The 18686-nt window shown below is 40.6% G+C and overlaps 1 protein-coding gene across 1 annotated transcript; it reads right to left on the bottom strand.

Annotated features, from left to right (window-relative positions):
* Positions 1-397: 397 nt before the first annotated feature.
* On the bottom strand, positions 398-18156 carry SDAD1 (SDA1 domain containing 1). The gene is made up of 22 exons (XM_083835274.1): positions 18000-18156; positions 17762-17866; positions 17250-17348; positions 16977-17087; positions 16203-16274; positions 16015-16115; positions 14650-14707; positions 13681-13755; positions 12840-12941; positions 12311-12380; positions 11450-11553; positions 10217-10274; positions 9584-9642; positions 9144-9220; positions 7930-8027; positions 7465-7541; positions 6958-7090; positions 5674-5771; positions 5026-5216; positions 4411-4495; positions 3858-4019; positions 398-777 (listed from the first exon to the last, which is right to left on the bottom strand). Exons 1-22 carry the CDS (start codon positions 18087-18089, stop codon positions 727-729), a joined length of 2076 nt encoding a protein of 691 aa, XP_083691400.1. The 5' UTR covers positions 18090-18156; the 3' UTR covers positions 398-726.
* Between the last annotated feature and the right edge of the window lie 530 nt (positions 18157-18686).

Below are 18686 nucleotides of genomic sequence, written 5' to 3'. Positions count from 1 at the left end.
GCTGAAACAGGAGTTGAACCTTTACTTTAAGGTAAAGAATGCATAGACTAATGTTTTTCTCACACATTCTCACAAAAAATCAAACACAAGCAAGTATTACCAAACAACGCATGGATATGGGAGAACAAGACTGCGTATTTCTCCTGCATGTGACATTACCCTTCTATTTAAATGGGAATATGTATTAATTTTATTTTTGTTACCTTCATAGACTAAGCTGTTCTTTCCCTCCGTGTGGCTTTATTAGTAGGAAACATCCTAAAAACAACCACTTACTAAGTCTGTGAAATCACAGCGGTAAGACAGGTATAAAGTGTATACGTTATGTTTAAGGGTTAAGCTGGAATATTCATTTTCCTTCCAGTTATCTATTCATTAATTGAATCAAGTCAAATAGTTTTTACAGTGAGGTTGTATGTTTTAATTAATACTTACACATACAAAAACAGCTGTAAATAAATTATATTCAATAAAAGACAACTGCCTTATTTCCTAGAATGCTTTAAAAACCAAAAGCCTGCAAGGATTAAGGCCTCTTTGGTCTGTCCTATAGATGCAATATCCAACTTCGCAGCAGCCTTCAATTTATAATTCTGAACAGAGTAGAGATGAATCCATAAGGCAATTCAGTACTTTTTTCTTCCCTTCTTTAAGAGAGTGGAAGATAAGCATTTCTAGGTTTCCTGTTTCTTCAAGGATGATTAACTATTCTTCTCCTTTACCATTTTATTTCAGCAGCCGTTTTCTCTGTCTCAGAAGTGCATCTCTAAGAGCCAGCTGGAATATGAAACAAGAGGGATATTCAGGTATTTCAAACTCTTAGCTATAACTATTACGGAAACAGTATCACATTGACAATCCTCTTCAATATGCCCATCGTACACATCCCATTGGTATTGTAGGAACCAGACATTTGCAGATAAGATCACCAAATTAAGAGAATGCTACAGCTAACAGCTTCCATCATCTATGCTGAGATAGACATTTATAGAGGCTTTTATGTATTACAGATAAGTAAGACTGCAAGATGTGAAATTAACCTGAATTGTCTTTAAACCAGTTGACTCAGGTGCTAGTAACACTAACTACACCAGCATTGAGTAGGCAGATCACAGACAAAGGAGCTAGCCACACAGCTCCTTCCTACTGCCGTTTTATGACTACCTATACTCAAGTTCAAAAGCCACTCAAACCTGGCTGTGAATATAGACAACCTGAATCTGACGCAAGAAGCTGGAAGGTAGTAAAATATCAGAATGCAATTGAGAAATTGTTTATAGATTTCTACAGAAAACAGGAGTACAGCATTACCTTCAGCTGTAAAATTAAGAACTTTTGGTAGCACTTATGCAGACAGATCTAATTGATGGTAAGTCTCGTTAAGCTATTTTCATTAAGTAAGCATAATACTAAGGAAGACTCCTAAAATTTATTCAATCTCAGAGAAATACTAATAATTGATCAGCTAAAACTGGGAGCAGTAACTGGCAAGTGCTAACACATTGGCAGAAATGCTGTGGTTGCTTAGTTAAACAGTATAGTTAAGGAAAGAGTAGGGCTTCAAAAAATAAAACATTCATCAATGCATCAGATCATCATTTAAGATCCTACATAGTTAGGAAAAGGATTGAGTAACAAGTTGTTCTTCTACAGACTTGTTTGGCAAGAAGAGATGAGAAAAAAAACTTCAGTCCAACTGAGAGCTAAGTAGGATTAACAGGAATTTTTTGAGATTATTACAAAGCTGCTTTTCAAGGGTAGGAAGGAGATGCTGCAATTTTTAATGAGTGCCATACACAGTCTCTTTAAAGTGATATATTATACACGTTTTTGTTGGTAAAGGGATTTAGATCTTGACTATAGACAACATTCCATTTTATTCTACCACTGAGGAGGGCAGCAGAAGGAATTATCTTAAAAACTACAGTACTCCAACCCAATTTTATTTTTACAGTACTTCCCAATCACCGTCAACAGGACTGATGCTGTGGTCTAACTTTAATTAGAAGAAAGTAGAAGGGTACTTTCATTTCACTGTTTAGCTGTTACACTGGAACTCAAAACATTAAATCAGGAGTAAGGACTGAAAACATTCAAGATGACTTTATAAAAACAGGGAACCAAGTTTAAGAGTCAGTATAATCTCAGAAAAAAAAAAAGATTAAAGGCACTACACTACAATGGAGATGTTTTTGAGCACATGGACACCTGCTTTTTACATATATTTTTTAAAAGAACAAACTGCTAAGAATCCTATCTCAGCAGCTAATCCAAAACTCTGGGGCTAAAATTACACCCAACTTCTCAAGAGAAGGACAGAGAATTAACAGTAGTTTCCTAAAAGCACATGGACTGTTGATTTGCTACATTTTCTGTGTTTTAAGTACTGGGCTAAGGTGTCAGCCTTATACAAGGCAAAACAGAATGATAAAAACCAAAAAACTATACAGGATATTAGTCCAAGTCTTCTTCTTGAAGAAGACTTGTTGAGTCTATAAACTTTTTCAGTATTGTTGCTGTTAAGACAACAAATGTCCAACAAATACACATCAACTTATTATGATCCTGGAAACAGCGCACAAGGACAGAGGAGGGTTTGTGAAAGCAGCACCTGAACATGCCCTACCACAAGACAACACTTAAGTAAACACAAATCAGTAACACAAAAAAAGAAGCCTGCACACTTGGATTCTTATAGAAGTTTTTCCTCAGAACACCTTCAAAGTAGTTCAGTTTTGTAACACCCTGTAACACTCCTGACTGGCCACCTGCCAGGTTAGATAAAGGGATTTTAAGGCCGATTTTTGTTGTTAACACAGATCTACCCTGCCAAGGTGAAACACAGTAGGGCAAAACAATATGCCTGTATTAATACCAGCAACAGCTGCCACAGTTTAGGCATTAACCCCAGCTGTGAAGCATCACAGAAGTGAGGGGGCTCTGTCCACACTCCATGTCTGCCACTTCATCTAACCCCAGCTGTGTGGGGAAGCTACATGGGCTCCCTGGCCAGTGCCCTCAGGGACAAAGTTATCAACCTTAAGTTTCTGCCTCACCTTTTAGTTATCCCTTCAGCTACCCTGGCACAGCTGCCTGTGGGAACACACGGTAACTGGACTACCAAACAGATGCATTTTTAACTTACATGTGATTTTGGGAAGACTGTTTTGAATCCTGCATCAGCCCCATAGCTAAGCTCGTAACTGAGGAAGCAGTAGAAGGCATGGGCATCGCCACTGAGAACAGAGTATTGCCAAACTATGGCAGCAGGCTAAACCAAGGAAGTGACTTATTTTTCTGATTAGCTTTAAAAAGTTCTAAAGAGCAACTGCATCTGAGCCTTAAGTGCATTTGTATCAAGCTATCAGATGACCTCAAGCCAGGACAGCTGAGTCCATAATATGACAGTAATAGGAGAAAGGTCAAAGACAGACTATGGGGAGTAAAGAAACACACACTAGAAGCTTGTCCTGAAGACCAACTCCACTGTATCGTGGGAAAGATTTCTTCTATCACAATATTAGTTTGAACATGATCTGTTATTGCTTAAATGGAAAAAAGAAATCAAACCACATTTTAATCATCTTGCTAGCCTACCCATGATTTTGCAACAGTGCATGGTTCTTTGTGCATAGTCACGAGCAGATTCTGACAAAGCATTCTCCTCCACCCCCCCAGTCTCTGATATACTTCCTCTGGGTAGGTTTCATGGGAAGCAACCTAGCTCACAACTTCTTCCAGTGATTAATCCATCAAATTAAACACCAAAATCTTAGGGTGTAGGATAGACAGCACTTCACCAACATTACAAGTTTATTACTCAGACTGCCCCACCTAATTTCAACATTAAACGTTACCTGTTTTTCCCTGAAAGAACGCTTATTTTTGGTCCGGACATTATGGCTGTATCTCATCATCATAAAGTTCTTCTGCTTTTTCTTCTCTTTATTGGTAGAGCTGGCAAATGGGTTAATTCTTGTTTTCTTTTTCACAAATTCTTTTCTATCCGTTTTTCCAGCCTAGAATAGACAACACACCATAATAAGAGAAGGCCATTTGTCCTTCCCTACAGTAAACGTCAGCTGCTAGGGTGACAGGTTCTAGAGCAGCAAGCATACATCCAGATTCAGCATGACTTCCTGTGTGTATTAACTGCATTCCTCCATGCTGGCTGTATTAAGTGTCAGTGAAAATGGGGGTGTCTGTATTTTCATCTTCACCTGCGACCAGCAAGAGGTTGCTTATCAGTTATAGCCACGATGCAACAGTAAAAAATAACTTAATCAAAACACAGATGGCAGCTGGGCATCTGTCTTATAGATTCAACACCACCTCCTTACTCCACAGGAGACAAGAACACAAACCCCACAAATGTCTAAAAAGAGGATATGAAACAGCCCAGTTCCTCACCATTGCAGTTGCCAATCTTGTCTCCTTATCTGACTTCGGCTTCTTATGTAGATGTTCGATATCTCTGAGTGAAAGCAACTCGCCCCTACGCACACAGAAATCCAACAGAAGGCTGTCAAACACAAAACATCATCTGGCCAGAACACCAAAATGTCCTCCTGACCTTTTGTCTCTCACCCATCTCTTAGGCCATTGTTCCCCTATACACATTCACACAGGCACTTTTTGTTCTTCCTCTCAGGCTAATCCTCATGCTTGGGACAACCCATACAAAATTCTCTCATGACTGTTTTTTGAGTCCAGCTTGAACCACAACATTTAAGAAACTCTGGAGATACAGACTTGCAAGTACTGCTAAAAAAATAACACAATTTAAAAAATAAAATTCCTCTGAACAAACAAACTAGTCCCAGTTTCCACTGGCCCCCCCTTGCTTTTTTCTCCCAGGTATAAATAAATCCCCCAGGCCAGGATCCATTCTAGGCCATGTGGCTGTTTGCCACCTGCCACCATGGGATAACAGCCAAAAGCAGAGCTCTGTACCCTACGGCAATTAAAAATTTTATCACCAAACTGTGGGGAAAAAAATGCACTTGACAATATTTCACATCCTACCTGCTCTCCTCTTCATCATCTATTTCAATATTTTTCCTCTTTGCAGCTTTGCCTGGTGCAGAATTAAGCTCTTTGGAGAGCTGAGCAAGACGTATTTTGTGGAAGTCTTCTTGAGTTAGCAGCCTGCTTGTACTGACTGCTGCAGCTTTAGCTTTCCGTTCCTCTATAGGCATGCTTTTCATCTTCTCTGCCTTCGAAACAAGTACAAAAGAACAATCATCCAGAGCTCTGCAAACCATTTGTTCTACAATCCATGACACTCTTGCCTCCCAAATATCCACACAGGGGGAACAACGCTGGGAAACGCTATAAACAGTTATTAGGATTCTTAAGAGTCATATCTAACATGTGGTATTAAAAAAAAAAAAAAGAGTACTTTATTTCCTCTGAAATACTAAGGAGTTGAAAGTTACCATTGCTTTGAAGGAGCTTAGCACTGGAAGAGAATTCCCCAACTCTCCCCCCTCACCCTGACAGCAAACATATTTCAGCACAGGTGCAAAAACATACTTCAATTCACTGATTTTGGTCAAGTTACCATGCAGGTAAGGTAGTTATGAGCAGCCATGAGAAGGTAGAACATGAGAATGTGGACTGCTATTAACAAGTCCCTTTTCTATTTGGGGGTAGAACACGCTTGGAACTCACCACTTCTTGCTGCTCCTCATCTGAAGAGTGGTGGACGTCAATCCACTCTCCATCTTCATCATCTTCCCCCTCACTCATACTAGCACTTTCCCATCCATCTGCTCAAGGGAACAAATGCACAGAGCTGCTAGTACAGAGCTGGTTGAACTTTTTGCATTTCAAATAATTTCAGAGCAGATCCTAAGCTCTCACTGCCTTTTACTACCTAACTACATTTGTGCCCAGGGACACACTCAAAACTGTAGGATCTCAGCATCCCAGCCTCAGAACTACATAGACGTTCATAAGACTTAAGATACTTCACACATTTGATCATTAGTTGGGAGTAATATTTCTAGACATCCACGGTTGAACAAACCAATAGCTCTCATGCTGTCCCACTGGCAAGTTCAGCTACCAAATTCTACCTGGCCTGCAAAGTCAAAGCATCACACGGGTATAACTCTGAAAGCAACTGATTCAGAGCTGTACAAAGACATCTCAGCCTTCATTTCTTAGCGCACCTACATCGTGTGCACGTACAGCTATGGACACCAATTTTTAGTGATAACCACATACGGCAGCGTAAGATATTTGAACACACACAACAGGCTTGTTAAAACCTGTTCTATCTTGTCATTACTGTGAGCTGCAGTCTCTTTAAAACATTTTTGTTATGAACTTAAATAAACCTGCAACAATGGTGAACAAAGCCTTTACAGGAAATGCATTTACATACATTTCTTTCATTCTAAAGAATGCCAACCATAGAGGATAGCTAATCAGTTTGCAGCAAGTCACTGTTGCAGCAAATTGTACCAAAACCCTATGCTTTGTAAAGCGTAACTCTCAAGTTATGTTCAAGGCCCTCAAAACAAGCAGCTGCATTTAGGAGAATCTCTGAAGAAACACTAGTTTACAAATGCTAATCCTTACCACACTGCGTTCAGCAACATTTCCGGCCCCCTCCACTTTATATAACCCAAGGAAGGAAGCAATGCAATTTAAAGCAAAGTTGCTCTCTATGACCTATTTTGCTTCTCTCTGCTGTTCAAAATCCCTCTTTCCTCTCTCTCCTCTCTTTCATCTCTTTATTATATGAAGCAATGCAGTGACTATCAGATCTCTCAGGATAAATTGCACTTAACTCGAGGACAGTATCCATGCTTCTTAATGGATAAATATGGACACATACAAACCATGCAGCATGTGACAGCAGCAAATGAAATGCATGAACGCCAAGTCCAAATAAAATCTTAGCAGCAATGATGCACAACATGGAAGTAATAAAGAAAAAAGGCCAACCTTCCCCTTGGTTTTCTCCTTTTTCCTCTTCATTCACAACCTCCAGTACTTCTGCTCCTGGAATATAGTCTTTGGCATCCAGTTCTCCATATTCATGAATCCTGGCTTCCACCGAGGCTTCAGTAGGTTTACCCTGTAAGTAAATAAAACACATATTAAGCAGGCTGCCATCTTAACTCACACAAGCCTATAAAAATAGGGGGTGGAGTTGTAGGAAATTCCGCCTGATGAAACATGAAAAGATCTTGAATTACTATAGAGAAGTTGAACAAACTGCAGGAAGACAGGCTTCTGCAGCATGAAGCTTCTGTCAATAAGTTTGATGAGTCTGAACTAAAGAAGCCTTGAAACAAGAGAAAGCCATGTCAAAATGCAGCAAGGGAAAAGGCCTGGAGAGAAAAAAAATGTGTGATTCCATCACATTCTCAAGAGGCTCTGAGAGTAGTTATTATTTTTGAGCACATAAGCTTACATTTATAGTGAACGCAATGCAGAGGAAACACTTACTCTGTATTTCTTCTGTAGCATCTCTGGGTTCAGCGAACGGAAGAGGTGTATCAGAGTTCTTGCAGACATCGTCACATCTAGCCAGAAAAATAGAGTCAGGACTAAGTATAGTAGAGCAGAATCCTGAGCAAACCAAAGTGTACTGAGGTAAACAGTATTACAGCCTATTCATGTATTTTCTGAAATACTAGCTCCCACTGATTTCTCCAATGCAGGATCCAGCTCTCAGGGCCAAATCTTTGTTAACAAGCAGCTGCCCTTCTCCAGTTCTGCCAGCTGTTTCCCTTGCCATAACTACCCATGACTGTTTGACTAAGTATATGCATAGAAATGCAACAGACATTAAAAATGGTATCTCTCAGCCCACCAGAAAATGCAGTACTATTATGAAGGCTATAACAGAGGACCAGATGACAAGAAAAATGGAAGAAAGATCTAAGAGTCATATCCATATAACATACTCACTTTTATTTTTATGAGTCTTGTAGTGAGCAAGGTCATGGAGCAGATCTTCAGTCATGGCTAGTGGACATCTCGCTGTGATTTCTTTTATTGCATTGATTCTAAAAATTCAAAGTGAAATATTTTCCTGAATAACATGGTTGGGAGAGACACTCACTGGCCCAGTAATAGACTGAATTATCTCAAACTTGATGAATCTTCTGAAGCGTTAGGTGTAACAGAGGGGAACATAACAGGATGCTCTCTGCCATAGTTCTCCAAAACTTCTCCAAAAACTTCCAAAACTTCCATCTTTGGTCCATACTCTACACTCTCCACCTACTATTTTGTAGGATTTTGGACCTCAGGATTCTGCAACTAAAAGCTAGGTCCAACCATACATATTTGCAAAAAGCTGTCAAACAATCACCAGGCCTAGGCAAGGCCAAAATCAAGAAATAATTCTCCTGTCAAGCATGGGCAGACAAACAACACTATAAAGGAAACCTGTGTGCTTACACCAAGTTTCTTTTTATCATCTTCATGCACACACAGAGTACACTAAACTTGTTGCTGGACTATAACCATGTTAAGAGGAAAAAAGTAGTTCATGAAAATATTCAAAACATAGCTGCCCACAGTAGCTTCCCCTGCCAACTACTTCATCTTCTTCAGGCACAGCTCAGCTCTCTCCTACATTTACTGGTCATATTCTACTCTGCCTACACCAGACCTATTACAAAAGCATACTTCCTTCAACAGAGATAGCAAGCAATTTATAGTTTCACTAACAGCAACACTTGAATTTGTTGTCAGTAAGAAAATTTAATCTACTAGACAGTAAAAGTCTAGAATTACGATGCTGTCTACTCACTGTGTGTATACAAATGAAAGTTATTTTGATTCAAACACAAGAGGGTGTACCCTCAAACTAGAAATAACGTAGTACTTGGGAAGGAAGAAAAACACAAGACCAAACAAGAAATCAAAAAAGGCCATCACAAAATCCAAAAGAGTTAAGTCACAGCACTGGCTAAATACAGAAACCCATTGCACTGAGGAATTTACAACACTGACAAGAAAATTAAGGAAAGTTTATGCTTACTGTCTTGTTTTTATTCAAGCTGGTTCTTAAAAGCAAAGATGAATGACAGGAATAGGCTGAAGGTCATTTCAAAAAATGGAAAATATTTTTCCACATTCAGAGTTTTACGGTTGTAATAAAATTCTGTACTCACCCTACAGTCATGACTTCCCCAGAATTCTTGTCAGTGACAAAGTTGTTGGCGATGGTCATCAACACTGACTGGATAATCTGAAAATATGGAAGAAAGGGTAAATATACTTACTATTTAATATAATTGTGAGGTGATTACATCTTATTAACAGAGCTCTTTTCACAGAAAGGCAGAGTTTGTGACTTAACACTATAGCCTGCAAATAACTTCTAGACAAATTCTGCAGAAATTGAAGACCTTGAGCATTGGGGCTGTATCCCTTTACAAAAAACAACAACCTGTAACTTGCAGAAGTTGTCAAAGAGCAAAAATTCCCACGTGGTTTTCAAGAAAAACGGTCTGACCGGATTCCTTGTCCCCCATCCCCAGTGAATGCACTTAACACTTCCAGCTTGCACACTGTCCATTTTAACATCACCAAAAGTTTATGGAATACTGACCTCGGGTGGTACTAGCTGATGCGAAGCTTGCGCCGCAAACAGAAGAATCTTTGTCACTTCTGGAAGTAAAAATAAAAAGGAAGGGGGAGAAGATGTCCAAGTACATCAGTGCAACTTATTTTGGCCATTACCCACATCCACCAATACAGCTAACTCAATGAGATCCTAAGCTTCTAAGCATCAAAGCCATTTGAGGCTGAAGTTATTTGAGACATCTTGTACTTCTCTCTCACAAAGCATTAGGAACACATCTGGATCTCTACCCCAGCAGCAGTGCAGACCCTTAATAGCCAGCTACACCAAAATACATGTTTCCATTCTAGAGTGAAACAGAAGGAAAAAAGCAACAAAAGGCAGTCACAGCTTTGCTCAACAAGTCAGGTTCTGCAAGGAACTAGGAACTCACTTGATCCCATTGCTGAAGTTTCTCAAACACTTAAGAGCATCAAGTGGACACAGCTTCCACGGAAGTCCAGTTTTGGACAACTGGAGCCTTTTGCCTCCTTCATCCACAATCCCTGGACTATTCTTGCTTCCAACTTTGCTACTGCTACCTGCTCACAGCACCACTTAGGAAGTGACTGTACATGTGAAATGACAGACCAACACTGTTATCAACTAGTAGCTGCTTACCTCTCTGATGGGGCTGTAGAAATCTCTGAATGAAGGGGTAGAAATTAAAAAGAAAAAGCTGCAGGGAAGATAAAAGTTGTAACAGGTTAGTCGCTTCTCTTTTGAGACCACTTTTATAACCTGACATGCTGTAAACAATCAACAAACCTACACAGCCTGCTCTGAAAATGCCTCAGATTTTATTGTGTAACACATTTCACCTGTCTTGAACTTGAAATACATAGAGGTGAGGAAGGGACTTTTTCCAACGAAATTAAGATTCAATGCCAAAATCTGAAATCCACAGTGGTTCTTGTTTGACTGCACAGAAATCCAGTAGGGTGGTCTGCTGCACAATGATGTGCCACTTCTTCCCATAGCTTCAGGAACATAGTCCTCTCAAAACAGAGACTGTCCCTAAATTCATGCTCATTTAGCATCTGAGTCCCTTCACTAACTTCTCCAGCAAGCCTAAATGAATATTTGATGCTGAAGCAGCCTAACACCTGGACACACACCTCCCAAGTGACAAGTACTTCATATTCCTCCTGGACTTACACATGGTAAGTTCTACTTAAGCTTTATGCAATGAGGAAATAGCGTGGGCTCAGGTTTGACACCACTGCAACACTGGGGTCTCCGTGATGTGCGAGACCTGACAATTCAGATGCCCTGGTCACTGGGAGGAATGCTTTGGGCAGAGACCAAAGCACAAAGTAGCAGCTCTATGTGCCTAGGTGTGAACCCAGTAGTGTCAAAAAAAACAACTGGACTTTCTTATGCTCCCTATATTCAAGAGTGCTCATACAGCCACAGTGAGCATTTCCACCTTTTTGTTAGCCTTGAGGATACCCACAAGGACTAGTATTTCCCTCGCCCCACAGAGCCCGCCCCCAAGAGGAACAGATTCTTAAGGAAGTCTGATCACACTTTGGTTATACCTCAGAGTGCTGTTCTTAAGCTATTGTTAGACTCAATTAAAAAACTACACTGAAGACACAAGTTTTTAAATAGGCATTTTCCCCTCTAGTCACGACATCCCAGCTATTACACACCACCAGCCTTCTCAAGCTGAATTCACTTAGTACCATACAAGCCTACATCACTGTGCCATACCATAAAGCCCACTGGCAACTCCATGGGTATACTCAGCTTCATTTTTCAACATACAGGAAAATTAACTCACTTTCCAGAGGCACAAGGCCAGAGCACACCACCACCCAACTGTCAGGTCATTACAGAATTATTATGTACCTCATGGATTCCAACTAGCCTAGATATTAGGTCCATGAGCATCATCTTCACTTCAAATCGTTCCTTACAGTTCTCCAGCTGCTTCAGCAGTTTCTCTGCAAAGTCTAGAAGAAGCAATAATAGGTTTGTGGTAGTCTCAAAAGGCACTGTGCCAAACTCAGCTGAGACTGGGTTAAAAAAAGATAGTCAAGTTCTGTTGTTGTTTAGTTTTTCTTTAAAGCTCCATTGTCCTTGCACAGAAGAAACTTAAGGTGCTCAAAGCACTGCTCCCAGTTCTTTATTTTTCCTCTCACATGCCTAGAAAATCTAAAGCTGTGCATAGGTCCAAAAGAAAGGACACAAAGCAGAAGCTCTGCAACATCATAAATACAGGGTCGGTATTTAAAGCTAGTTTGTTTGTTTGTTTTAAAAAGATGCATTTCAACCCATCTGAAAAACAAAATCCCCAGAGTTTCACTACATGAGACTGTGAATGAGTCAAGTGGTATTAGACAAATGGCAGACTGATAATAGGAATACAATTCTACAAAGGCATAAGCTAAAAAAGCTGCAGAAGATGAGCTACTTCCCCTTCGCACAAACTATGGCCTTCACACATACAAGATATAAGCTGAAAGACACATCCTGATTTGTAGCAACCCAAAGCAGATGGTGCAGTATAGCTCCTTCCTTGTCTGGCCACCTACACGTGTTCCACTATGACAAGTGCAACAAGATTGGTCTCACATTTTAAGTGTTTTAAGTGTAAAAAAGCATCCTATTATCACATTTGTGTCTACTTTCATTCTCCTTGCAGAGTTTTGTCTAAATTTTAGTATCTGGGAAAAACAGTTTGAAAAACAGAATACGATGCATGCTTACCCTGGGGATCATGAATCAAGTGAATAGCAGAGAAGTTGAACAACTCTGGCTTGCTCTTCTTTTTGTGTTTCTGCATGGCAAAAAAAAGTAAAGGAGACATTTTTCTTTCTATGAAATAGCTGCAGGTGCTTCAGTTTCAGGCTGCCATTGGAAGCTGCTATTCCTCATTATTCTCTTCAAAAAGAGGTGCTTTGGTTTTTAGCAAGTAAACTACCATTCTTTTCAATTGCATTAGCTTTTCAACCACCTGACCTAACAGGCAACAGGAACCACATCAAAAAGTTGCTTCTCAAGACACAGTATGCTCTAAGTAACGGACCACAAAAAGGGCACCCAAGAGCAGAACCAGTCCACAACTCAGACAAGTGTGTTTCAGAAAACTGCCCGACCAGTGGATGCTAGTATGCTCTAGAAGCCTCACCTAAATTAGATGACAAAAGATAACTATGACGACTGTGGAAACAAAAAGATTTCTGCATGTGAAGGATTAAGTTAAAACGCCAGCAAGTCAAAACACTGTTCTCCTCACCCTAAGAACCTTCATCGCTTTTTCCAGTTTCTTCTTGCGCTTGGTCGTTTTCTTGTTTGTTGCATACCGCACCATCAGATCTCTGGCAGTGGGGCCATCGTCCTTCAGAAGGAACACAACGAAAACAAGACTCAGGTGAAATCAGGCTTCAAACGGGAAGCAGAAATACAAAAAGTATCAACGTGCTACATTTGAAAACGGTCTCTTCCCACCTAAGTTTCATCATACAGAGATAGTAGCCTTTAAAATCACAATTCCATAAAACCATTTATATCAGAGAGATAGCTGTAATCTTTACAGCTGGGTAATCACAGGGTACTAGACAGTCACACACAATAATGGCCGTGTATTAGGAGGTTCTAAACTATAATTGTGGCAGGTCGTCAGCCTTCTCAGGGTAACTGGATTATTTCATTTGTACATAAATGGGAAATGCAGTTTGAGAGGCAGAACTGAAGGGATATCTAAAAAATTAAACCTGCCTCTTAAAAATCAAGTTAAAATCTCTTCCCACAACTCTAAAGTTACATATCTACGAATTCATTAGCTTAAAAAAAAAAAAAAAAGGGGATTGGCCAGCCCTCACTTATCTCTTACAAGTGAAGAACTTCCTTCACAATGAGTATAGGAAAGCAAGGGAGCCCTTAGGCTGTAGACAGATAGTAAAGGTAACCTGCTATCAACTGGGACCAGGTGGCAAAAAATTAAACATTTTTGTGAGGTGGATCAACAACTGGAGGAAACAAAACAGAAAATTCTGTAGCACAACAGTAGATGCATTGGTGTGGTCAAAAGTCTGCAGGATAACAGAACTTTGTGAAGATTTAATCACAACACTCACCTCAGATTCTGAGTCACTCTCTTGATTCTCACTTTCATCCTTCCCAAGGAAGAACTTCAAACCAGCAACTAATACCTGAGAAATTAAGTGAAATGTAGGACATGACAAACAGACAAGAGTATTTACAACAGCCAAGCATCCTGATCTTAAGTTATGCTAAAACATTTCCAATTATTGGTAGAAAAGAATAGATAAAGAAAGCAAACAATCAGACTGAAAGCATTCTGAACAAAGTCAATTTTTGCTGCTAACCCTCATCAGCCAGAGGCACATAAAGGATCAAAAAACAGCTGGGCTTCTCAGTGACAGGAGCAAATCCAGAGACTGAAATCTTCCTAGCTTTCTGCAAAGCAATGTAATTGCTCCATGCGAATATTATTGATAACTCCTGCACAGCCGATACCTGATCAGCTGTGCTAAGCACTCCAAGCTTTCATTAGTTTATATGGGTTTGTTGGTTGTTGGGTTTTGATTGTTTGTTTTGGTTTTTAATCAACTGGAACAGCTTTTGGACTTTCACTGTGAAAGAACGTATCTCAAACCATAACATGCATTTTTAGAGCATCTAGCATTGGAAAACCTACAAAGATGACAGGCAGCCTCAGATCCACTCAAATCCCAGGCAAGATATCAGCTCTCTCCACATTTAAAAAGTAAATGCCTTAATGATGCTGATTATAAGGTGGCAATATCCTGACAGTTTCTTCTGAGTAGCAAGGGAAAGTACATCCACCCTCCCCACTCCAGCCTGCACTTGCAACAAGACAAGCATCCCATTCTGCTGCTCTGCACCTAAGCACCAAATGTGTCCTACTCCCAGAACACAAGTGGCATTTTGAAATTAAACAACAAAAGACTAATAATCAGTGAAGCTTGTTAGCAGTTTGGGTACTGAAATAAGAAACTGCATCCCCAGGATAACGGTAGCTTAGATTAAATCCAGTTTCATCAAATGACTTCTGTCCTCACCTTTGTCACTCTGGAAAAGCAAGCAGTTGTGATGACATTGACCGTTTTGGCATCATTCCTGGAATAAAACAAAACATTGCCTTTTACTTCAAGTTTTACAATCCCAAGTTATTCTCAGAAAATTAAGTTGCATGAACTAGGACTCCTAAAAATATTTTGAGTTTATATCAAGTCTTAGGTACTTAAAAGTCTACTCATTAAAACTGCAAGAAGTCTTATCTTTTCAGGAACACTAATATTTTTTTCAGCTATCCTAATTTTCCCTTTGTTATAGTAATTCTCAACCTACCACTACACCAACAAAAATCTTAACAAAGCTGCTGTGACCTTCTGCATACCATGGAATAGACTGTTTCCCTGAACACTACATATCAAAACTCCTCATGACAAATACCACCTGGCACCGCATCCTGCCTGCCAGCTGAGGCTTCTCCTAATGCCAAGGTAAAGCAGTGTTGCCATTCACCTCCCCGCATGCTGGAAACTGCTGGGAATAAGCAATACAAGAACTGCACTGTTAAGGCTCTGTCACTAACTTATCTCAGAAATACATAAAAAGCAGCAGATACATTGCACACCAGCAGCATTCCTTGTTGTATTCACACATCTCCGCAGTTTATCTCTGTACGAGAACTGGGAAGAACAACGGAATTAGAAACTGAAAGGCTTAAAAAAAACACTTTGTTTTTACAGTCAAAAAGTTGAGCGAAAAAACTACCATCTTCTCATTCAATTTTCCACTGGGTAACATCTGCTCTGGCATTTTAGAACACCAGAGGAAGATTGAGCAACATATTAGACATCAACTAGCACTAAGACAGCAACTGAACACTCAGTGCACTTTTTCTGCTTTCAGTATTTCTCTAAGCAATAATTTTTCAAGCTGTTGTCTGCTAAAAATAAAAGCTATATTACAGCTTCACCTAAAAACAACAAAAAGCCCTCAAAGCACTTATTAGATCAGTCATCTAGAATTACCCTAGTGACTTTACGGAATAAGAAGAAACAAAATTCATTTTTTCACCGTACATCACAGACTGTATGGCAATACCAACAGCTGTATATGCAAACGTTCAAACAAGTGAGCTGCACAAGGCTTGTTTCAACTGCAATACACACAACTTGTGTATTTTCAACTAAAATGTGAAAGATTCAACTTAAGTTAACTCTGAGACTTTAAGGAGGACAGCATTTCTTCCCAACTAGACCATGCTCCATAAAATCCAGCCAACTGGAACACAAAGAAGATAAATATACTGAAAGTCAGAGGCCCTCCACATCACATTTTGCACAACATGCCACAAGTGATGTCAAGATGGCTGCCCTACATTAAATAGGGAAGAAGCATGGGCCTGCCAAACCTACCAAATATTCCTTCTGTAAAGTTCAATCATCACATCCAGAGAGATCTTGGCAGCAGTGGGATTGCTGTCCCTCAGCATGCTGTACATGAAGTTCTGTAGTGTCTAAGAAAAAAGTTGGGAAACATTTGTTACCAATCTTCAATAAACACAGTAGTAAAACAAAGTGCACCTGAAAACTAGAATACTTACTGTGTTTATTTTATTGTTTTTGTGCTTAGCATTTACATTCTTGATGTCTGTCACAATGTGAGTATACAGAGTCTGTACGAGAAAGAAAAAGTAACATTTGCAAGTCACACAGGGAACACTGCACATGCACCGTAATTTCCCCAAAGCCTCCAAGTACCAAAACGAGAGGCCTGATCCCTTTTAATTTGTAGTTAGAAAAACAACACGTTACCTTGTAAATCCTCATATATGCTTGATTTTCATGGATTTGAAAAAAACGTACTTAATTTACAGCACAGTGAGGAAGGAAAACAAAGAGCATGAAGCTTAACTCAAAAAATCCCACTACTGTTTCATATGTACATTCTGAGAGCAAGTTTAGTAATCCTGGTCACAGAAAGCAACTATCTCACGCTTATTGCAGAAAACACGAAATAAAGCTTTTACTAGCAACTTTTTTTTTTAAACTTAAAAATTTTCACATAGAATTCAGTAATTCCTGCTCTGACATCAACGTGCTTATGGTTTTTATGTGCAGACACATTCAAGCTGCTCAACTGCAAATGCAGGACAGGCTTACAAGCTGTTGCATGTAAAAGTGTTTACAGCGGCATGCTTCATTACTAAGAAGATATACAAATCGAGTCTTGCCTTTGGCACTTTCAGTTTCTGAAGGAGCAGACCCATGTCCCACTTATTTCACAAACATGAACAGTGGAACTGTCTACTATTTCTTCTGTTAGGCGGGTCAAAACCCACTGGAAGTCAAGCCCAGCTTTTGTAATCACAGCTTACTTTTCGTAGAAGTTTATCGTGACATCGCAGCAGCTGAAAGAAGAGCTCCAGCAAACTTGTTGGATTTATCAGATTCCTGTTTCTTAACAACATCAAAGCCTTACAGAAGGTCTGTATGGGAGAAGCACAGATCAGAATCACAATTTCACAGCACCCCCCAGTTTCCATCTTTATTAAAAGATGCAAAAGCAAACTTGAAGCGCTGAATTCCCACAGGTATACTTGAACCAGAGGCCGTGGTCTGCCCCAAACACGTTTTGGTGGCAGCCTTACCATTCGAAGGTCTGCGTCCAGCACTGTATGGTGGTACGAGAGCATCTCTTTGAGCTGCTGCGGGAAGTTGGCCATTTGGTCTGGGTAGCAGTGGGCAACCTGGGCAAAGACAGGCTGGAGTGAGCTCGCTACTAAAAACCTTGAGTTAGCAGTCAACTGCAGGAATGTGAGATGTTACAATCAACTAATAAAATTATTCATACAATAGCAGTTTATCTACACCAAAAGAAAAGTTATCAGTGAAACACTGATGTGAAACACGTGGTGCAGTTACAAGATCCTTTTTAAAACTGAACCAAAGCCTCAAAAGAAAAACTTGCCTCCCTGAGAAATGGCTAGTAACACGGAAATTTTGGTAAACACAGCTTTACAGCAGCTCGGGGAGGGCTCTGACAACAAGATGACACGAAATACAACCTCTCACAACCCCAGCAGTCGGGGGGAGGCCGCCGTGCCCGGCGAGGGGCTCGAGCCCAGCTCTGACGTTTTCCTCCGGGACAAGAGCAGCTCACCTGCGCCAGGAACATGACCAGCTCCGCCAGCTCCTTGCTGGGCTTGTCGGGCTGGAAGGTGAAGATCTCCACATGGGACTGGTAGTGGTGGTACTGCTGCAGGAACTGCAAGCACAGGAAGCGTTACTGAGGCACAAGGAACCGCGGCAGCCCCTGTTACCGTCTCCCTCGAATTATTAACCCTTTTTTCCCCCCTTTTCTCCCCCCATGCGCTACGGGGGCTTCGGAGGCGCCTCACCTCCTCGGTGTAGGAGGTCGGGTCGCGCTTGATGAGGTTCTGCAGCTGGGGCAGGTTGCTGGGCAGCTTGTTGCCCTGCCGGCCCGACATGGCGGCGCCCACGTGACTGCCGCCGGGGCGCCGCCATCTTAGAGTCCCCGCCCCGCCACGGCAGCCGCCCAGGGACAAAGCTGGGCGCTTTGACAAAGCTCACCGCTTTTCCCGGCTCACTGGGGGTTAGGCACCAGGGCTTTTGCCCACCGCTGTCTCATTTGGGTGGTTTAGCCTACCAAACGTTCACAACATTAAAGCTTTCTCACTGTACAAATGACTTTCTTCACCCGTAGTATCAACATACTACTCCAGCCTGGTTAGTAAGATCCATATACTTGATCAAAGCATGATAGCACATAACATTTTGTCATGTGGAAGAGAAAAAGCTGTTGTATTCATCCAGTCTCATCTGCTAAAAGGGCTAAAATGACAGGAATGAAAACAGCCCCACTGCATACATATATGTTCAATAACACTGTTGTAGTTTAGCTGTTGTTAATCTTACTCATGACTCTTTCATGTTATAAAGGCATTCATTGCCTCTAAGTTCCCTTATAGACTTTTTGGACAGTGTCCTCTTATTCAAGGATTACTAGCACATGCAATTTATGCACCAGAATGAAGTGACTTAGGCATTCCCTATGTCACTTTAGT

The sequence above is a fragment of the Anser anser genome (genome assembly GCF_964211835.1).
Source record: "Anser anser genome assembly, chromosome: 4".
NCBI classification, from domain to species: domain Eukaryota; kingdom Metazoa; phylum Chordata; class Aves; order Anseriformes; family Anatidae; genus Anser; species Anser anser.
This window is presented reverse-complemented; position numbering and strand designations above follow the sequence as displayed.

Bases quoted from the DNA above. Each gene is read 5' to 3' on its own strand.
- SDAD1 (XM_083835274.1), bottom strand. From the start codon at position 18,089: ATGTCGGGCCGGCAGGGCAACAAGCTGCCCAGCAACCTGCCCCAGCTG. The intron at 17,867-17,999 runs GTGAGGCGCCTC...CTGTGCTTGCAG, and splicing joins CGACCTCCTACACCGAGGAG to TTCCTGCAGCAGTACCACCA. The intron at 5,217-5,673 runs GTGAGTTCCAAG...CTTGTTTCGAAG, and splicing joins ATGAGGAGCAGCAAGAAGTG to GCAGAGAAGATGAAAAGCAT.